At 45.9% G+C, this 22974-nt stretch overlaps 1 protein-coding gene across 1 annotated transcript in view; it reads left to right on the top strand.

The window, feature by feature from the left end:
* The first annotated feature begins 803 nt into the window (after positions 1 to 803).
* prkn (parkin RBR E3 ubiquitin protein ligase) overlaps positions 804 to 22974 on the top strand; it is a 65278-nt gene continuing 43107 nt past the window's right edge. The window contains exons 1-3 of the mRNA XM_080540814.1: positions 804 to 875; positions 14466 to 14629; positions 21145 to 21394. Of these exons, the coding sequence (XP_080396940.1) occupies positions 869 to 875; positions 14466 to 14629; positions 21145 to 21394 (421 nt within the window). The 5' untranslated portion in view covers positions 804 to 868. The remainder of the gene's footprint in view (positions 876 to 14465; positions 14630 to 21144; positions 21395 to 22974) is intronic.

The following is a 22974-nucleotide window of genomic DNA, read 5'->3' as shown; positions in this document are numbered from 1 at the left end:
ACCATGCGATACGCGGAATGAAAGTACGAGTTACGATACTTTCTGAATGTTTTCGTGAGGGGAGTCGCCGTGGTCGTCGTCGGTCGACTGTTCTGATGGATTACTCGTCGGGCCTTCGGCTGAGGGGACGGCAAATAGTTACTTAGTGGGGCTTGCAGTGATGCAGCAGTCAGCAGTCAGATTTTGAGGAAGTAAATTCCTCTCCCAGCGCTTCCAGCTGTTGGTGCGCAAGAGCGCGTTCATGCCGCTGATCTGCTGCGCAGCATGCATTTTGGCGACGCATGCGCACTGGCGCACCAGTTATGTGCACCCCTGACTATAATCTTACATTTGGGTGTCCTAATCAGTCTCGTCAATCGAAAGGCTCTGCGTGCGTCTAGGCTGTCTAAAATATACTCTGTGGCGCGCGTCAATGTGCTGCGAGCTATAAAGGCTGTCCTAATATTATATACTAATGTACTAATGATCCGTCAAATGGCACAGCCAGTCAGCACTCGTTCAAAAGTAATAAAACATTAGTGTGTCCGGTGTAGTTCAGCTGTGTCTGATGGGTTTCCGCTACGATGCGGAAATGTAGTTTGTATTATCTCTCAAATTGCAGATTCCCATCTGTAGTACATTGACAGTCCAATTCCTTCTGATTAACAATGGCCCAATATGAAATAGCTAAAAAGATATCGGGACAGTATCAGCTGCAACTACGAGTCGGCTAATAAAGAGTTTACAACAAAATAAACGAGACTTCATTTCCCATAGTCCTCTTAGGGATCTGATCACTTGTAAATAAATGGGAGAGCCAGAGGCAGTGTCGACTCGTTTGACATGAAGGTCTGCCCTTTAAAACCAGAGGAGGACATCCACCCCCAGCATGATCGGTATGTGATTAGATAGTTGTTAGTATGCATAATTCAATAATTCGTCAGCCCTTTCCAAATGGAACTAACCCTGTCTGGAAAGAGGAGGGACCATGCTGCTAAACACAGCTGACTTGACTGTTATTGTTGTCTGCCTGGGCTGGAAAGGTGGTCGCATGTGCTTACTTGTGATGGAATGACGGAATAACAGAAAACAGAAATGGTTTTACAAAGTCTTGTTTTGGTAGTTGAAAGATGGTTTGGACTGTAGATTATCCGATAGATAGTGTATGTGCTTAATGTTTAAAAAGTCTATATAGTAAAGATCTGTAGGACCTATAGAAGTTCTTTAATAACCCTTTTATGCCTAATTATATATTCATATTTCATATGTTCAATATTCCGGAATATGGAGTTCCGTTACAAAAACTGTGTGTGGTGTTATATATCAGAGAGACAAACATTATATGGCAATGTTGAAGAGAAGAGCTAGGGCTTTTAAGTAGGGTCAGTCCGTACCCATTCTAACGTTGGATTGAGTTATGTAAAAAAGAAAGAAAAAAAGGACAGTGACAACTTCTGTGTTTACGGAATACTTGACTTGGTGTGATCGTCAGCAGAGCAGCCATGCTCTGGGTCCAGTCGTGTTGTCTGCGCCAAGGACTGAGTTTGACATGAGCTCTTCTAGTGTTATTATACCCCTTTTAATCCCTCACCGAGTCTGAAGCAGGGAGCATACATTACCATCTTCATTGGTTTGATCGTTCTTGCCACACTTAACTTGACCAGTTCCAAATGGTTGGCCTGATTAACAAGTCTTCTGTTTACATCTTACAGTTTTCGTGTTTAAAATATGAAAGACTCCTCATGTTTTATGTAAATGTATCATAGGAACCGAATGATCCTCCAACTTAAAAAGGCTTAACGTTTAAAAAAAGTCTAAATAATATCTACACATTCATCAGTCTGAAACTTGAGAGACGGATGGCCATAGGAATGGAACAGGATTCCAGGCAAAATGTATTAGGCCTACAGATATAAATAGGGCAGCACAATGTTTTAGTTTTTTTATCAAGGCAATTTAAGACATCTAGGACAAATGTACAGTAGCAGCTGAGACTGTGTTATGTCCAGGTCTAAAGCCAGATTGGTGCACATTTAAAAATAGAACAAGAAGATAAAAAGGTACTTAGCTGGGAGTTGACCGGTGACACTAATACTTTGGAGAGACAAGATATTTTGGATAATGCACAGTAGTTATCTAGGTTGGAGGGGGTCACCACCTTTATAGAGAGGGAACGCATCATCATCATCATCATCATAGTCATATTACAAATGATGTGTCTCTGACTCCACAATCAGAGGGGAGGATCAAAAAAAGATTGTCTCTTAAAAGGACTGATGCATGCACAAAAATGAAATGCCCAATGACAAAATAACTATCACTCTGACCATTAAATGATCGGGTAAATTTGACCCTATACGCTCCTACAGGTCCCCCTGCACTACCCTGTCAAAATGGACAGTGACACAACCTTGATGTGAAGCATGTCTATTCGTGTCAATTGTTAGCCTACATTTTATGATTCACCATAGCCATCGTGTCAAAGGTCTCAGGAGTGCGTCCCAGTGGCAGAGCTGCATTAGAGCTGAGCCGTAGTGGCGCTACCCAGAAGGGTCAGAGAGGTCTGCGATGGAGCCTGAGTAGAGAGAGACGCCAGTGGCAGTGCACTCCTGGGACTGGCAAGGGGCGGGGGGGCAGGATTATTTACTCGCTCAGTTTGGAGTCCAAGGAGAGAATAAATTGCTATTGATTTTTGGTACGTTGCAGCGAAGTGCCTTTGGAGTGACTCTGGCCTATGAATAATTGTCTTTAATAATGTGTCCACCTTCGTCATCTTTCTTTTTCTTTACGTTTCGATCAGCGCTTACTAATGAGCTGAGGTCTTAGCCAAAAGGTGGAGCACAGAGTGGAGTGGTATACCGGTAATGTAGAGGGAATGCGTGTGGGTTGTATTTGGTGCATGTTTCTTTCATTTTGGGGTCTCATTGCTTTAGCGGGGATAGATAGTCTAGGCTTAGCCTACTTCAGTTTTGACCACCAAGATTATTTTCAGTTCTAGTGATTGATGCCAGACTGTCCCAAACCCAAACACACTAAAGGTGGAACATCGTCATTATTTGAACATGTGTATGTATGGTAATGAGGAGGCAGTAGGGATGGAACGATGCACTATATTGTATTTTCTTAAAGAATCTCTTATTTGTACCTCTTCCAATGAAATAATAGTTATTATACTGTATTGTTTGTTGTTGTTGACATATCGGATGTGTTTGGCTAGGCTCATCATATTTTCAAAAAGTATTTCTGCTGATATGTAGTGCCTTTAAAGAAGGCTGACTTGACCCAGATGACAAAGGTGGCAACCTTTTTGAAAAACGTTAAATGCTGCCCTGTATCCCCCGCCAAATTGATGACACAAGATATTAGGCTAAGTCTGAAATTACATGAACTATTATCCTTATTGAGTGATTTGTTGATCATATTTTAGCATTTTAGCTCATAGCAAAGGGTCTGAATACTTGAATACTGTACTAACATTTAAAAAAAATAGTTATTTTGCTTTGTCATTCTGGGGTATTGTGTGTGGCCTTGATTGAATTCATTTGAAATTAATAATACTTCTAGTTCTAATATTAATAATAATATCATTTTTTATATAGCGCCTTTCAAAGAACCCAAGGACACTTTACAAATTTAAAGAGAGACAGTCAGACAGACAAAAACAGAAAACACAGAGACAATGCCAACAACTAAACTAGGGGCCAAAGGCCTTGGTGAACAGGTGGGTTTTGAGGGCTGATTTGAAGGTGTCCAGGGTGGGGGGCGTTGCGGATCACTGTGGGGAGAGAGTACCAAAGATTGGTACGTTGGTGCAGGGGGTGGAAAGCAGACCCATGCCTGAGGATGGGGTATGTTGGCGGAGAAGGTCAGATAGGTACTGGGGGGCTGCTGAGAGGTCCAGGAGGATGAGTATGCTGATGCAGCAATGAGGAGATCGTTAGTGATCTTGATGAGGGCGGCTTCCGTGCTGTGCTGAGTTCTGAAGCCGGACTGGAGGCTTTCGTAGAGCTCATGGTCGGACAGGAGTTGGGCGGATTTTGCTGAGGAAAGTCAGATGTGGGATTCAAACCCCCCGTCTTAAAAGAACACTATGATCTGAAGGCAGCGGCTAATGCCGGGATAATACCGGGATAATTGTGCATTCCCCTATTTTATGACCCTGCAGTTGAGAGTCAAACAAATGGCCCAATGTGACACAAAAGCTTTTGGGTAAAAGTTAAAGGATTTCCTGGCGTCAGTTATAATCACACATTTACATTCAATAGGTCTTTTAGTGCTTTATCATAATTCCGAATCCTTTTTATTCATTATTTCCATTTATTGGTTTCACAGGAGGCACAGGAGAACCATGATAAATCTGGGCTTCGGTGCGTGATGGCAGGAAGGAAATTGGTGTGTCAATCACAAGTTTTCATATCTCCAAGCTGGCTGTCATGAAAAAGGGGGTTGAAAGAGAGAGAAACGATAGAGGGGAAATGGATAGAGAGAGCCAGAAAGAGAGAAAGAGCAAGCAGTAAAGAGAGAAATTAGCAGAAGTGACTGAAAGGGACAGATAGTCAGATATAGCTGACGTAGTGTTACTAAGTGGCTAATTGCCTCTGGAACAGATAGGACCCTCTCGGAAACCCAAGAGGATAATGACTGTATTACTGTCAATCAATACTGCTTGAATGTGAGGTAAATACATACTACTAGGCTGAGAGGAAGAGGAAATGGTACATCTCAGTCCCCAAATCCACATCCATGTCATGTGATTGATACTGTCCCCTCTCTGCCAGACCCTGCTCTCTACCTGCTACCCCATACCAGAGGATGCCAAGGTCACCTTGGGGGGGGCGGGGGGGGAGAGAGAGACACTGTCGGAGGCATAATGTTTAGTCTCGTATAATACAAAAAATTACAAGCTGTGTGTAGATTGTGTGTGTGTGTGTGTGTGTGTGTGTGTGTATGTATGTGTGTGTGTGTATGTGTGTGTGTGTGTGTGTGTGTGTGCGCGTGCGCGTGTGCGTGTGCGTGCGCGTGTGCGTGTGCGTGTGCGCATGTCTTATCCTATCCACAAATGTTGAAAAATGGATATGCATTGAAGATGCAAAATCGTTGTACGTGATGCAGTTAAAAATAAACAATTTTCATAATTAAGAACACCCTAAATAGATGGAAGGAAATTAAACAGATTTTACAGGAACCTAAACACATCTCCTTGGATATGCAGAATGCATCGATTCATTGGCCCACATGGAAATGAAAAGCCATAGAAACAATAAATGACCTTATAATGAGAAATCGCATTATTCTTTGTACAGAGTTGAAATCAATCATTTGGACTAACTAAAGTTAAAATGTTAAAAATACATGCAAGGTTGAGGACATTTTATTTGATTCGGAAAAGGACATTAACACGATAGGTAGGATATATAGAACACTGCAGAAAATGTACTGTATATGTTTGACAATCAATACAAATCATTAAATATCGGAATCAAGGCCTAACAAAAAAATATTTTGCTACTGGTGTTGGAACATAACTAACAAAATCACTGTAAATGAACATCTATGAATAATCCAGTGTACATTGATGTAGGCTACATAGTTCATATTACACAAGAGATACACAAGTTAAAACACATCAAGGTTAAACAATGATGGTTGGAGCTGGATGTTGGGTATCAGAAGTTCTACACTTTAAGACCTTTAATGACCTTTTAGCATCTATAGGCTCTGTTTATCTATGACATGTCATGTGTATGTGCTGTGACATATCCAGTGGGTTGGACAGTCCTTTGTGTATGTGAATGGGTGAATGAGGGGCTGTTGTAAAGCGCTTTGGATAAAAGCGCTATATAAGTGCAGTCCAGTTACCATTTACCATTTATATTATATTAGATTCAACTTTATTGTCATTGCAGAGTACAAGTAGCCTACTAGACAACGAAATGCAGTTTAGCATCTAACCAGAAGTGCAAATAGTGCTATTACTTAAATATTGCAAAACATCTGAACATGAACAAGTCATATGGGATAAAGTCATAAATACACTCAATAGTGCGAGTGCGAGTGAGTGTGTGTGTCCTTCCCTCTCTTTGAGTAACCCTCCCAGAATGTAGGATATGTTTTATAGTTTAGTCAAAGGTTAGAAGAACCCCAGAATCATTTCACAGTTCAGTTCCACTGACGAACGAACAAGCTACCTGAAAAGGCAACCGGTGCTTTCACCAAACACAGCAGGCTTCTAATTAAACCTTGTGGTGAGGGGGGGAGAAAAAATAAAATAAATAATCTTGCTGAAATTGGAATTGGTTACAGCAGTGGCCCTCATGCAAATTATGTGCCGGCAGCCAGGCAGGCGTGCTGCTAATAACATGGGAGATGGAGAGGACGCAAGTGAGATGGCTGTGGTTGGGGAGGGAAATTAGGAAGGGGGGTGGGGGGGGCTGAGTAGGAGCACCTGCCCTTTCGTTGATACCCCCCTGGGCTTGTATTTATCTACTCCAGTCTAGTCCTCTACCAGTCTAGTCCTCTACCAGTCTAGTCCTCTACCAGCGCCTCTGTCACGATTGGGCTTCTCTGAACTGTTCAGAGGTCTGAGTGCACAGCGACCCGGGGAATGGGTCTTCATCTGTCCTGTCTGTGTGCTTCAGGAGTCGCCTACTACCTTTGATTGACAGAGAAGTCGTCCGTCCCCCCCCCCCTGCTACCTCTCTGACTGGGCCACTAGCTAGCTGCCTCCCGATCCTCTATTCCTTGTCTCCTCTCTCCTCTCTGCTACCTTTATCAAAAATGTTTTTCACGTTTTTGGAGGATAATCTAAGGGGGTGGTGTGGGGGGGGTGTTCTCCTTGGATGCGTTTTGAGAAGAGGACTAGGGGAGAGATGCTATTGGGATGCGCCATCTGTCTCCGTCTCTCTGACTGAGGCAGCCATGCGTACGCGTGTCTCTCTCTGCCACTCCCGAGGTTCTGCAGGTGGCAGACGTTGGCTAATGGTTAATTACCATTGTTAATGACCTCCCTCTGTCTCTGTCCCCCCTCAGATGGAGCTGTGATAGGTGGGTGGGCAGTGTCAGCCACACAGCAGCACCAACCCACAAAGCAACACAGGCCAAGTTTTTCGTCACATCCACTACACCTGTGGCAACTCTCTCACAGCACAATCGGACATACCCCATAAAAGTCTTAACATGGGGGGCTAATTGTGCTACGCCTACCTGTTTTCCTGTCATAGCTACAGTTAAAATACAGTTTTTCTGTCAAGAATTTTGTATTTCTCCAGAGAATGAACGGCTAGCCAGAGACTGACGCTAGACTGGGATTTTTCCACAGGTACCCCCGGCCGAGTTTAGAAAAGTTCACCTTTTGTCGAACGACAAAATAGTTTATCGACGAATTACATCTCCTCTTTTCTCCTCTAGTTCCCCCCACTGGGCATAGCATCATTCGCAACAGCAATCTTAGCTATTTTCTTTTTTATCTCTGTTTTGTAGCATCCGTATAACAGTGACACTGTGCCTGTGAGGTAATGCAGCCGCCAGTATTCCAATAACCCAGCGGAGGTAGACTACAGTATCACACCGTACGTATCCTTATCTCCTGGGAAGAGACTATCTTCCTCCCATATGGGTGATGTAGCTAGCTAGCCTGGCTGAATAATATTGCATTCTGAGGCAGCACTGTGGTATTCCTGTGGGTTCAATTCTGCAAAATCGTGGGCGCGCCTCGGTAAGATTAATAAGAGAGGACAGATAGGAGGGGAAATATTTCTTGGCTTCACACCGGGGTTGGCCTGCGGAGGCTGATGAATGGAGTGCTACCGGGAATCGATTCGGCATTGATCTGGGAGATAATCCTCCGGTGGACAGAGGTCCCTGTGGAACCCTGGCACCGGCCCTGTGTCTACCACAACGGCGGCGATGGATAGCCAGGAGGCCTATGTAGGGGGGGTGGGCGGCCTGGGCTCACACCCATCTCTGCCCCCCCACCTCCACCACAGCACAGCAGCAAGGTGCCCGTCATACATGAGCTAGGCTACTAGTCCACCTGTAGCCGGGTTAAAAGAGCAGGGCAGTAGAAGGAGGCAGGAGTAGAAAAAGGACCGTAACAGTGGCGCTTGGATGGGGAATTTGTGCTCCTTAATTGCTCAAAGCAAGAGTTCTGGAATTGAGGAATCCATCTTCCTTATTGTTATGTGCGGGGGGCGGGGGAGGGGGGGGGGGGGGATTAGAGGCTGTGGGGGTTGGGCGGTCTTTTTTTTTACGAGCAGTTTTGCCAGGGCCACTTGGGTTAGCTTTATCGCTAATCGATGGTTCAGCAGAATAGGACGGATGCAGGCGCTCATAAAGGAGACGCGCGGCTACAAAGAGCCCTCTGACACTGCCGGCCTCGAGCTCCCCAGACTGACCAGAGAGACCGGGGGGCAGCTGTCAATCAAACATCCACTATGATGAACAGTGTTCTTTGCCGCTCTCTCTTTCCTTCCCCCGTTTTTTTCCCTTGTATTCTTTTCTTCCTTTCAGCCGACTCCTCTCACGCCTTCTCTCTCTCCGACCTCCCTAAAACCTCACCCTTCTCCGCTCCTAGTCTACAGTACCTCTCTCTCTCTTCCCTCACACCACCCTGTTTCATCTCACCCTCCCCCCTCTCTTCTTTCTCCCTCCCCTCCTCTCTCCCTCCTCCCCTCCTCCCCCTCCTCCTCCCCACCTCTGTCTGGCTCCTGCTCTAAAGAGTCCCCAGACCAGCTTTTCCTTCGATGCTGCAGTGGAGAATTAAGCCGATCTGTCTTCATATTACCGCCTGTGTGCGGCTTCCATTGATCTGGCGGCCCGCCACTCCTCTCAGACACAATCCATTGGCTGCTCAGGATACCCTGCCCCCCCCCCCCTGCTTTGAGTGACAGAGCGGGACTGCGTCTCCTTCCCTTTACTTCCCTCTTAACACTAGGAAAGCCGTGAGGTGTCATTGGGCACCAGTGAGTACAAAAAAAATTCTAGCTTTGCACTCGATCAAATGTCAGGACCCTCCTTTCATGACTTTTCCTAGTTATGTGCGTTCTACCACCCAGCATCTTTACATTTTCAAAATCGAGTTAGTATAAAGCGATTTTGCAGTATTTCTGTGTGTGTCTGTGTATTTGCCTTGGTATTCGGCTGCCATCTTTTTCTCCAAGGCTGCAATTCTCTTTTATATCAGCAGAGGTAGCAAGGGGACACACACTGTGCTCAAACTTCAGGCTTCAGTGCTGAATTAGATACAGTGGATAAGACAGTATGTAACATAATGTGTTTATATATAGGCTTTATATAGCAATAGGGATACATAAGATATGTACTGTATATGTACAGACAGTTATGAAAATGATAAACTGTACAGTATGTCTCCCAATCCCTTCAGATTTGTTGGAGCTGAGTGTTTTTTTTCACAGCGGGTTTACCCAAGTTCCATGCAATAGTGATAAGATATTATGATATGTGTAGCCTATGTACAGTTATGAATGATACACTGCACAGTATGTACCTATCAAGTTGTGTGGTGCATGCATAGCTACCGCAGCAAAGTAATTGCAGTAACCTACGTTTGATTATGCCTGTACTCATCAACGAATATTATATAACGAACGGATATTTATAATATTGTATATAATGTTTTTTTTGTATATAATGTTATTGTATAATGTTTTTTCTGAGTGGGGCAGTCCCACTCATAGTTTTCATGTTATTGGACTGATATAGTGAAGACAGACAGGAAAGTAAGGAGAAGAAGGGCCGACATATGTGTGCACGACCACGGTGCTAGACCACTGGACCATGTTAGGCCACCAGTATATTGATAATTGATAATAAGATATTGATAATGTATTTCGCTGCCGCAGAAAGTCAATCAAAATCGTGTGAAATGACGTGCGTTGTGCATTGAATGACACTATTTACAGCGCTGTCAATTTTAAAATAATGCAATAGGATATATATATGAATTTACAGAAACACATCATCATGAATGGAAACACGCAAGAGCGTGTATTACACGCTTACAAGCTTACAGCAGTCGCCGGGCTGATGTTACGGCCGGCGTGAAGTTCACGACAAATAAACACGACAGGTTTGTGCATCTCTGTGAAGCTCATAATTATAATAACACAATATTGCAATATTTATTACTATTATTTTTGTATAATAATAATCAACCATCATTCGTTAGTAATGAAAACTCCCGCAGTCCCGATCAATCTCCTCTCCACTTTACACATTACATAACCAAGATTTCTTTTGACATCACAACAATGTCAACACAATCACAACAGAATCTTATTTTATCCAATCAGGTTTTATATTTGGATTATGACATCATGTCTTTCAACATTGTCACACTTTTCATTACACACATTAGCGGCATCAAAAATGATGGTCTGGGCGTGCAAGGGAGTGTGCTTATTCTGGCAGATTGTGAAATATTAAAACCAATAACATTCTGAATGATTTATCATTCTGTACTCTTTCATGTATTTTCTTTCAGCTCTTTTCACTAATATAGGTGAAACTAACTATAACAGGTTGCGGCACATGAACGCTCCGTGCAGGTACGCGCTCCTGTGAGATCATTCAAGTTTCAAGTTTATTTGTCATTATACCAAATACAATTATATAATATAATCAAAATAAAAAGAATGAACATATTCAGCCATTCCATATAATCACAATATAACAACCCCTGTGAGCAGTTGCAGGGGCTGACAGGCTGACGTTACCGGTGAAGTTCACGACAAATAAACAGACTTTATCACTGTGAAGCTCATAACTATGATAACACAATATTGCAATATTTATTACTATTCTTTTTCCCTGCTTCTCTGCGCATAGGAACTTTATGCAATTTTAGAGGTAGTGATCTTGTCATTTTCTCTTCTTGTGTGACATCGCCATCCAGCGATCTTTGTGCGTCAGTACACACTCCCCCATTGTGAAGAGTGGTCGTGTGATTCGACACCTCGTCGCGGTAAAAGTAGGTGAAAAAACGTAGCGCTCGTAGTGTTATTATTAAATGAATGTGCAATAACACTATGTGCAATATGACAACCCTAGTCGTTTTATCTGTACAGTATAGTATAGTGGATAGTGTACATAGCCTTTATTTATGTAAACTAGCTCCTTTCCCTTCTTTTTTTTTTCTTCTTTTTTTTTTTCTCTTTCCTAGCACCAGGGAAGCCACCCCTCCCAAATTTCGTTGTTTGGTACCTGTACTATAGCAATGACAATAAAGACCATTCATAAAGACCATTCATTCATTCATTCATTCATTCGTTAACCTCCCATTTCTGAATCGCAGCCATGGGATTTGGGCGGTGAATAACACACATTTCATCATGCAGAGTGGATTCAAATCAAACTGGCAATTGGATTCTTATCACCTCCACTACCACCTCCACCTCCAGAAATACTAGATCTACTAGATCTACTAGAACTACTAGAACTACTAGAACTACTAGATCTACTAGATCTACTAGAACTGGAGAGGCGGTAACCCAGGCACGTCGCAGGGCCCCCCGTCACCAAACCCGGCAGCTTCCGTGATGAAACATGACAAAGGGGGAATTTACTCATTTGTTCTCCTCTTGTTCTCTTCTCCACATGATGGAAATCGCAGAGAATTCCGACGGCTCTCCTCTTTCTCCTTTTCACTTTGCGTCACTGTTCTGAGTGGATAGGGTTCAGACCTGTCTGAGATGAGTCAACACAGAGACTCGTTTTAATCGATGTTGACATGTTGTCGTACTGTAGGTCTATTCTATACAGGTAGGTGCTGTCGGTTGATCTGATTTGGATCTGAACCCGGACAGGTTAATTAAAAAAAAAAAAAATTGCTATCGGAATGGGGAAAGAAAGAGGGGAAGAGGGGGCACTGAAGGTAGAAAGTGGAAGGGGGAGGAAAAGAAAGAAGGTAAATGGAAGAGGGAACGAGAGGAGAGGAGAGGAGAGGAGAGGAGTGGAGTGGAGTGGAGGAGAGGAGAGGGATAGAGAGGTTTCGAATGGTTTCTTTGTTCATTTTGTTCTGACAAGCTCCAATAATGTATTTTTGACAGCACTTGAGTCTGAAGTGAACAACCACAGTCACCAGGAACCGCTCTGCTTTCACCATTTAGCAGCAATCACTCATTTATTTCCTCCTCAGTGCTTAAGGCAACAATACCTGCTGAGAGGCGATGTCCTTCAATAGCTGTGCACAAATTATGTTGAGTACCCGGCTATAACCAAGCCGTGTGTCCTCAAATGGCAACAGGCGATTGGTTCTTGGTATGGCACTTACGAGGTTGAAGGATTGATTGTTGGCTGTGTGTGACATTCTGTTCCGAAAAGTTTTTTTCTCAACAATATTCCAAGACTAACTGTCACTTCAGTTGAAAGTGCAGCCAAAAATACATTATTTGAGATCAACAAGAAAATCAACAAAGAAACCTTTCTAAACCTCTCTCTCTCTCTCTCCCTCCCTCTTCCTCATCCTCACTCTTCCTCCCCCTTCCACTTGATATGCCTCAGTGGTGTATAATAATAAAATGCCATTTAGCTGACGCTTTTATCCAAAGTGACTTGCATTGCAATGAGTGCATACATTTTTCAATAAACGTGAGTGTGTGTGTGTGTGTGTGTGTGTGTGTGTGTGTGTGTGTGTGTGTGTTATTTGAAAAGCAGTGATGTCAAAGTTATGGAACAGCCTGTTCAGTGTGCTACTATCAATCTACGCACAAAGTGTCAATCATCTTCTTTCAGTCCAAGCCCTGTCTCTAAACATGCATAGGTAGTCCGTAAGTAGATGCATCTTCAATTTCTCATAATTTCCAATTTGATTGCAGACATTTCCCCGAACAGCCATTTTTCCGGTCCTGAATTTATCTCCCTGCCTCTAGGGGCTCTGAAAAGGTTGACTCATTTCAATTAAAATAATAAGCAGAAATGATAACAGGAGAAAATACTTTTCCCTCCAAATCTCACTCATCTTAATGACTGAGGTTTGGGGACTCTCAGAGAGGCCAAGCTGACTGAATGTTAAAGCGTGCCTCTTTGTTTCCCTCTGTCCGTCACCTGCCCCCCTCCCCCCTCCGTCACCTGCCCCCCTCCCCCCTCCGTCACCTGCCCCCCTCCCCCCTCCGTCACCTGCCCCCCTCCCCCCTCCGTCCTCCCCCCTCCGTCCTCCGTCCTCCGTCCTCCCCCCTCCGTCACCTGCCCCCCTCCCCCCTCCGTCCTCCCCCCTCCGTCCTCCGTCCTCCCCCCTCCGTCCTCCGTCCTCCGTCCTCCCCCCTCCGTCCTCCGTCCTCCGTCCTCCCCCCTCCGTCCTCCCCCCTCCCCCCTCCGTCCTCCGTCCTCCCCCCTCCCGTGCTTCTTGTCCTCTCTCTCTCTCTTTCTCTCTCTCTCTCTCTCTCTCCCCCTTTTCTCTTCTTTTATCCCTCTATTCCTGCCATGCTACACTGTGTCTCTTCTCAATCTCCTCTGTCCTTCAACTCTCCTCTGTGTGTGTTTGGTGCTTGTCTCCTCTGTGTGTGTTTGGTGCTTGTCTGCTCTGTGTGTGTTTGGTGCTTGTCTGCTCTCTGTGTGTGTGTGGTGCTTGTCTCCTCTGTGTGTGTGTGTGGTGCTTGTCTGCTCTGTGTGTGTTTGGTGCTTGTCTCCTCTGTGTGTGTGTGGTGCTTGTCTCCTCTGTGTGTGTGTGTGGTGCTTGTCTGCTCTGTGTGTGTTTGGTGCTTGTCTCCTCTGTGTGTGTGTGGTGCTTGTCTCCTCTGTGTGTGTGTGTGTGTGGTGCTTGTCTGCTCTGTGTGTGTTTGGTGCTTGTCTCCTCTGTGTGTGTGTGTGTGGTGCTTGTCTCCTCTGTGTGTGTGTTTGGTGCTTGTCTTCTCTGTGTGTGTTTGGTGCTTGTCTCCTCTGTGTGTGTGTGGTGCTTGTCTGCTCTGTGTGTGTTTGGTGCTTGTCTCCTCTGTGTGTGTGTGTGTGTGGTGCTTGTCTCCTCTGTGTGTGTGTGGTGCTTGTCTCCTCTGTGTGTGTTTGGTGCTTGTCTCCTCTGTGTGTGTGTGTGTGTGTTTGGTGCTTGTCTGCTCTGTGTGTGTGTGGTGCTTGTCTGCTCTGTGTGTGTGTGGTGCTTGTCTCCTCTGTGTGTGTTTGGTGCTTGTCTCCTCTGTGTGTGTTTGGTGCTTGTCTCCTCTGTGTGTGTGTGGTGCTTGTCTGCTCTGTGTGTGTGTGGTGTTTGTCTCCTCTGTGTGTGTGTGGTGTTTGTCTCCTCTGTGTGTGTGTGGTGCTTGTCTGCTCTGTGTGTGTGCTTGGTGCTTGTCTGCTCTGTGTGTGTGTGGTGCGTGTCACACACACACACACACACACACATTCTCTCTCTCTGTCGTCCTCGCTGTGTTATGAACTCTCTCTCTCTCTCTCTCTCTCTCTCTCTCTCTCTCTCTCTCTCTCTCTCTCTCTCTCTCTCTGTCGTGTCTGACCTGAGCGTGGTCTCTGCTTGTCTCTGCCAGTCTATGTGAGGTTCAACTCCAGCCACGGCTTCCCGGTGGAGCTGGAGGCGGGGGCGAGGGTCTGCCAGCTCAAGGAGGCGGTGGGCCGGCTGCGGGGCGTGCAGCCGGAGCAGCTGAGGGTCATCTTCGCCGGGCGAGAGCTGGGCAGCGACTGCACACTACAGGTAACGGCCACGACGTAGTCACTGTGACAGGTGTTTGTGTCTGTGTGTGTAGTTGTGTGTGAGTGTCTGTGTGTGAGTGTCTGTGTGTGTGTGTGTGTCTGTGTGTATCTGGGTGTGTGTCTGTGTGTGCGTGAAGGTGTCTGTGTCTGTGTGTGTGTGTGTGTGTGTGTGTGTGTGTCTGTGTCTGTGTGTCTGTGTGTCTGTGTCTGTGTGTGCGTGAAGGTGTCTGTGTGTGTGTCTGTGTGTGTATCTGTGTGTGTGTGTCTGTGTGTGTGTGTCTGTGTCTGTGTGTCTGTAGGTCTATGGGTGTGTGCTTGTGTGCGTGTGTGCGTGTGTGTGTGTGTGTGCGCTGGTGGCTGGGGTTGTTAATGCATCCGCCCCCCCCCCCCCCCCCCCCCCCCTTTAAGCAAGTCTCTGGTGAGCGGCTGAGAGTCTGGCATCTCCTCTCCCCTCCTGACTCCTGACAGCGTTTTAAACAGTCTGTGTGTGTGTGTGTGTGTGTGTGTGTGTGTGTGTGTGTGTGTCTGTGTTTTAAACAGAGCCCGGGGATACCGTGAACTTTAGTCCACGGCGCTTCATTAAGTCTGACCTTCTTAATTATGCATCGGAAGAAAAAAAAAAAAACAGCCAGCCAGGGCTCACAAGGAGCGGCCGGGGAGCCGGGCGAGTCGAGCCATCCGCCACAACGGAGCGTCTGCCTCCTCTTCCTCCGGTGGTTTTCTGCCTCTCTCGGCACATTTCTACCTCATCGCGTCCCAGCTCCCGTTTCCTTCGCTGACAGATTGTACTCTGAGGCGAGCCCGTTAGCGAACCACCGCCGCCTCCGCCGCCACTGCTGCTCGCCAAATGCGGTGCCGTGACTCGACTCTGCCCCCTAGAGTATAAGCCAGATACTGAGTGGTTTTGTATCTCTCTGTCCTCAGGGGGGATTTGGGGGAGTATGATGTGGCCTCAAAGCACGGAATGATGGATAGGGACGTTGGACGTTTATTGGAAAACGACACGGAGACACACACATCACTCTCTCGTTGGCCGCGTTAAGGTCCAGTGTTGTTTTCGATGTTATTCTGTTTGACGTGAAGGTGACTTTGTGTGCGTGTCGGTTTTGAAACATGTTTTTTTTTCTTCCGCACGTCGTTAAGCAGACAGGAAGATGACCTCTCGTTCAGATTTGTGTGTGCGTTATTTGTTTGTTTTAAATGTCGTTCATTTTGTTGTGTTGTTTATCGTACGCTCAGCCATACGCATGCTCATCTGTTGTCATTTTTCGTCAGGCGAATTGTAAGACTCGTTTTGGAAAGCGAGAATACCGTTCACAGCAATTGTGCGTATGTGTTTCTTGTGTGTACTCTACATGTGTGTGTACATGCCCATGAGTGTGTGTGTGTGTGTGTGTGTGTGTGTGTGTGTGTGTGTTTCTTGTGTGTACTCTACATGTGTGTGTACATGCCCATGAGTGTGTGTGTGTGTGTGTGTGTTTATTGTGTGTACTCTACATGTGTGTGTTCATGCCCATGAATGTGTGTGTGTGTGTGTGTGTGTGTGTGTGTGTGTGTGTCATTCTTCCAAGCGTAGCTAGTTAATGGCGTATTATATTGCCGCTGAACACTTAGCACCCGAGCCCTGTTGAAGTAGCGGAATGTTCCCAGTTTGACGCTGTGATCAACAAACCTCTAATGTGCCACTGAATGACTCACTTTGTCCTTAGGTAGCCTAATGATGCTAGACTTATTTTACTGCTGCTAATGAAAACATAATTTAACACTAAGAATGACTACTGTGACATTCTCTCATGTAAGTACTTACACACACACTCACACACACACTTACATTCACACACACACACACACACACACACACACACACACACACACACACACACACACCACAAGTGCTCCTCCTCGTTAAGTGTGGTTAGTTAAGAGTACTCACACACACACACTCACACACACACTCACACACACTCACACTCACACACACACACACCACAAGTGGTCCTCCTCGTTAAGTGTGGTTAGTTAAGAGTACACACACACACACACACCCCCCCCCCCCCACAAGTGGTCCTCCTTCGTTAAGTGTGGCTAGTTAGCGTACCCCTCTTAGCCATGGTGGTGCTAGCATTGCATTGCGGTGCTGGTTGCTAGGCGCCTCACGTCGGCGGTCCCAGAGTGTCTGGGAGCCCCGGTGTGTCTGCAGGGCTCAGACGGTCCTGGTGTTTATCTGTCACTGCCGCGGGAGTGAGACGCTGACATTTGTAGTGACGAGAGAGAGAGAGACGCCGCCGCCGTAATGTGCTCTATTAGCTTTCTCATCCCTCGAGGAGTCGCTATCTCTCTCTATCCCCTCTCATCCTCCCTCCGCTCCCTCTCGCTCACTTTCGCTTCCCTTCCCTTCGCCTTCTCTCTCTCTCTCTCTCTCACCCTCTTCTTCCTCCTTCTACTTTCTACCTCTTCCCTCTCCTCTTTCCTCCTCTCTCCTGTCTTCCCTCTCTCCCTTCAAACTGTCCATTTTTGACTGATATCGATATGGGATACCGTATGCAAAATGCATGAATCCCGCCAAAGGCTTGTCACAGATTTTGTCTAACTCTTGTCATACAGTTGACCAAGTGAGTGAGTCACCGTCACCGTCACCCCCCCCCCCCCCCCCCCCACTCACCAATCACATCATCCTTGTCCTTGGATTGACACTTTGGTTAAACCTCAAGAACAGAACAAGCGGCGTGATTTGATTTGCCGGTCGTCGAACGCCGGCTGATTGCGATAAAACAAGCAGTCATCTGACTTTGTTTCCCTTCTCTAAGTGGCGGCGAGCTCCCTCACTGTTAGCCGAACGAGCTGCGGTGGGAGTCGGGAGTCACACAGCTCGTATTAGTCACACAATCTTCACAGGATTTCAGAAGCTTTGCTCAGCTTTCCCCCCCCCCCCACCCCTCTGTCTAGCGTGCGTGCGTGCCAGAGACTGCGCCACACAAGAGCCTCGTCTCCTGTTTTTCGCTTCGGGGCCTTTTGAATAGTCCCTGTGTTTGTTTGTTTTTTTAATCTTTTTTGATATTGCCACAATTGCTCAACACGCTCCTACTGTATAACAGTATCCAGGGAAATTATGAGGTTGTTTATCAAGTGGATATTTGAGTCTGGAATCTTCTTCCTTCATCTATGATTCAATTATAGATGGTGTATCGCTAAAAAAAAAACTGGTTCGGTTTGATTCGATTCGGTTTTATTTTTAATCATTTGGATCTGTCTTAGAGGACTCTTTGAAGACGAGCGTGATTTATAGGTTAACATACATGCTGATAAACAAACAAACAGGGTCATGTCATTAAAACGGTGGTGAATATAATACCTGAGATCGGTCCACACAAGCCGGTACCTTGGCCCGATGTACCCTTCTTATCAGCCATTACTGCCCACGCGGCTGGGGGCGGCTGTGGCGCAGGAGGTAGAGCCGCCGTCTAATGAAAGCAAGGTTGGCAGTTCGGCGGTTCGAGCCCCGGCTGGTCACATGTCGAAGTGTCCTTGGGCAAGACACTGAACCCCAAATTGCTCCCAGTGAGCGGGCCGGAGCCTTGCATGGTAGCCTGCCGCCATTGGTGTGTGAATGTGTGTGTGAATGGGTGAATGAGAGGTCGTTGTAAAGCGCTTTGGATAAAGGCGCTATATAAGTGCAGTCCATTTACCATTTTGTGGATTCACCTGGTTTCTTCTCAGTTTATATTGAATATTGAACACAAGGAGATTGATAATCTTAGCTTGAAGCCTTTTATGAATACTAATTGATTACAACAAGGATATACAGGAAATGGAGATCTCCCCACACTAACGCACTTCCCCACATTTCTAGTCCCAGCATCTCTTACATAAGGCAACTGGGACATCCCCCGCCCCCCCCCCCCCTCTCATGACCTTGTCTCCACAGTTGCATGATCAACAGGAAACAAACCCTCCGCAATCTGTGAACATGAATGTTTCGATTGCCCAACACTGAAGAGAGAGAGAGCGTCAGTGTCTCTCAGTATATTTGATATACAACTACAACCCTCGCATGCAATTGGAATTCTGGGACCGATGTTTTTTTTATTTTATTTTTTATTTTTATTGCAAACAAGTCATAGACAGTCAGTGGCAAGAAGTAATAACAGTAATAATCAGTAAAAACAACAAAATCAATCACTTCAGGGTCCGTAAAGAGTCCTTGTTTACAGTTTGTTTTTTGTTTTGTTTTTAACCCCCCACTCCCCACCCACAGGGACCGATGTTTTTAAATGTTTATTTCTAAAACATTTTTCAGGTCACCCCTGTCAGGTGACTACCCACTTGTTGGTCCTCTAAAGAGCAGATCACAAGCGGACAAGTTGATATGCATGCTACATACGCTAATACACCAGCAGCCTTCTGATCTCTCTGATTAGTGTCTGTGTTAGGGTTAGGGTTAGGGCAGCCAATAGGAACTCTTCCGGGGGGTCACAGATGTGACTGAGCTCCGGACGTTAAGAGTCATGTTGTTTTGCTTTCTTTTCAACGCAACTTCATTGTGTGACGTTTAGCACTGAGTTTGTGCCTTGCTGTGTTTAATTAATGTCATAAGACATGATGGATTTAGTCTGTGTGTGTGTGTGTGTGTGTGTGTGTGTGTGTGTGTGTGTCTGTGTATCTGTGTGTCTGTGTGTCTGTGTCTGTGTTTCTGTCTCTGTGTCTCTGTGTCTCTGTGTCTGTGTGTCTGTGTCTGTGTCTGTGTCTGTGTCTGTGTCTGTGTTTCTGTCTCTGCCTCTGTCTCTGTGTCTGTGTGTCTGTGTCTGTGTCTGTGCCTGTCTGTGTCTGCGTGTGTGTGTTTATGCCATTGCAGGTGTGTCTGTGTAGATTGAAGTTATTGGTAGTGATGCCAACTACCGGGGCTGTTGCTAAGTTGATAAGAGCAGAATTGTGACTGTCAAGGTGCATGAGAGTAGCCATGCTGGGGTTATCATCATCACTCACTTCACTGGTTGGAACCAGCAGACTGCATCACAACAACCGGCCTTCAAAATGAAACCGAAAGTAGCAGAGCTGCCAGGCAGGCGTATGACGTTGATGGGTAATGGATGAAAGTTAAGCTATGTATTTTATGTCGTTTTAGTTTTATTTCATTAAACACTGAATAGTGTATTTTGTATAATGAGTAGTTGAAACATAAGTCACTAAATGGTTTCACATGCTCACTCTCCCTAGCAAGTTGACAAGCTTTGTTTGTGTCGTTGAACTGTGGTTGGACCTTTTCTTGGGACCCTCTATCATCTGTTGCTAGTGAGAGCCCTAATACAGACCCTGAGTTTAAGGAGAGTTACGACCACCTTAAGGAGAGTTATGACCTAAAGTGTCTCAGTGTCCAGTTTCTGTACGTACCTAATGGCCTCGAACCATACTGCTTAATATTCATATAGGATGCTTATGCAATTGCGTGTGTACAAATCCTATAGGCTGAATAACAGTTCTTTGTCTCTGAAAACGATATAAAGTCATGTATGTGGACTTTATACTTTGAAGACTGTACCCTATACTTCCTACCGACCGGTCGTATACACTAAACTAAGAAAGAGATCTCTGAGTCTGTCGTTTGTCATCTGTGTCTTCAAGACCATCACTTTTGATAAAATCCCTACAACATCAACCTGGAAGTTGTCGTTATTACCGACGGAGAAGATCCCTCTGCACAGTTATCGTTCACGTCGTTGACTTTTATTAATATTCATTTAACATTATTTTCCCATCGGTCTAGCTATGCCAACAACTGACTGTTGTTGTTTTCTCCTTCTCTGCAACGAGCTAGCTGTTAATCAGAAGGGCTTAACAATGCTAGGTCTCGCTCGGCGGAGCGCTCAGCCCCGGCCACAGGTTCGATATTATGGCGTTATAATTAATAAACAACACTGCGTTGTTGAGCTGAGGAAAATTAACTGGATCAAATCATTTTTTGGTGATGATATTTGCATGTGCCAGTGCTCAGGGTGAAATGGTCTCGTCGTTGGATAAATGACCTCTCTCTCTCCATCGGTGTCTCTTTCTGTCTCTATCTCTCTTTCTCTCTCTCTCACAGGGGTCTTACTTTATAACAACCCCGAGTCATTTAACAAGGTCCTGTTTGCACTGGTTCGGCCTATTCGCATCACAAACGTTCACTCTGTTCTGTGAAAATAAACTCCAGGAAACAAATAAACACTTGTTTATTATTTGTCACGATGCGTTTTTCACTTGAAATAAAAACGGCCCCTTGGATTTCATGGGCTGTGACTTTATTATTCCAACGGCGATTCCTATTATCATGTAGGAAGTGGTCAGTATACCTAAAATGAAATAGATAGAAATATAATACGATCCGGAAATGACGTTGTACGTAGCCTAGCTTATTAGCTCCAACCAAGCGAATGGAAACGCTCCACATTTCATGATTTGCATTTCGAAAATTCGCTTAACTTTTATGGAAACACAACTTCTGTCTCTGTCTCTGTCTCCCCGCCCCCTCCCTCCCTCCAGGGGTGTGACCTCCCAGAGCAGAGCACAGTGCACGTGGTCCTGCCTCCCCCGGGGTCGGTCCGGCCCCCTGACACGGTCCTGCAGCGCCCCCTGGGGGTGGCCAGCCTCAGCCTCACCCGCCTGGACCTGAGCGCCTCCCGCCTGGCCTCCACCTCCACCTCCGCCGGCCTGGCCGCCGTACCGGAGACAGACGGACAGACTGGACAGACAGACGGACACAGAGCCTCAGAACCACCGCCACAGCCTACAGGTGTGTCTGACTGGGTGTGTCTGTCTATCCCTAGGGCGCTACGACTGGTGAAGTGACGATTCACTTGCTTAGTCAAATGTATCGATTGTAAGTCGCTTTGGAATAAGGCGTCTGCTAAATGCCCAAAAATGTCAATGTCAATGTACTTTTGTTGTTGTTGTTTTGTTGTTCACAAGTCTCGGTAGTGGTGGGTAGTGATGACAAGGAACCGTAATGCAACTAATAGCTGGGCCCAAATATGAAACACCGCTACTATGAGATTAGAGGAATTATCCGAATACTTTTTCAACCTTTCCCCCCCAACTCCACGACATCACGATTCGTCCGAGGAGGTGACGAACTGATAATTTCCTTCCCTGAAAGCTTTGTGTTATGAATCACCACATTTGAAAAAAGGCCATGACCAGTAGATGTTTTTCAATTATCCTGTTAGACCACAGCGAGCTTAAATAGAGCTCTTTGCGGGCTTGACATTTAACAGTGCACCGTTCGAACAGCGGGAACAACTTTCTGAATGCGAACTTTCAAACTGTTAAATGTGATTCAGTCTTTAGACGTCTAAAGAGAACACACGCGGTACTGGACGTGGCTGCCTTCACCTGTCGGCTGCCCTCACTCCACTCTGCCACAGTGCCACACAGCCCATCATAACGCCTCCTATACCTGACCCTCTGTTCAGACTCTGCCTCTCTCTCTCTCTCTCTCTCTCTCTCTCTCTCTCTCTCTCTCTCTCTCTCTCTCTCTCTCTCTCTCTCTCTCTCTCTCTCTCTCTCTCCTCCTTTAAAGGCATTAGTATAATGGACGCCTCTCTCGTAACGAAGTCATAAATTTGACATGGGGGGCGGGGGAAAGCTTATAAAACCTCCTCAGCCCTATTTATTGGGAATCGTGTCAAGGTAGCGCAGCCCTCGCCAGCTCCCCCCATGCTTTTATCCCTAATGAGAACGCTGCTCCTCTGGTACTCGCGCATGCATGTGCGCACGCATAAAGGGGCTACGGTAGGCATGCAGGCTGCGTCCTCTCTTTACTTAATCATTTTCGCTGGAGGACATTCAGGCGTCTCAGGTTTGCTTTTCCTCCGTAATTGGATGTGGTCGTCTGGGTTCTGGGCTGCGGCCAGACTGGAGAGAGGAGGAGATGTTCTCTGTCCTTGTCTCGTCCCTCGACGTCCGTCCAAGCATCACCCTTGTCATCGTGTGGTGTGTGGGGGCTTGTTGTTCAAGGGCTGAACTAACACAACACCCTCACTCGCCTAATAATAATAATAATAAGAAGAAGAAGAACTTAAATTGATATAGCGCCTTTCACAGACCCAAGGTCGCTTTACAAGGGAATGGGACAAACAGAACAGAGCCAGAGAGACAAACACACAAAACAAGATACAGTGAGACAGCTACTAAAGGTTGAATGCGATGGTGAACAGGTGGGTTTTAAGGGCAGTTTTGAACATGTCCAGGGTTGGAGAGTGGCGGATATCCTTGGGTAGAGAGTTCCAGAGGGTGGGGGCTGCCACACTGAAGGCTCTGGACCCGAAGGACACGTGTTCTAAACAGCCCTACTGTTGACTAAGTCTTGGAGAT

This window comes from Nansenia antarctica (assembly GCF_963989245.1).
Source record: "Nansenia antarctica genome assembly, chromosome: 1".
NCBI classification, from domain to species: Eukaryota; Metazoa; Chordata; class Actinopteri; order Argentiniformes; family Microstomatidae; genus Nansenia; species Nansenia antarctica.
The sequence above is the reverse complement of the archived record's forward strand: the minus strand, read 5'-3'. Positions and strand labels throughout refer to the sequence as shown.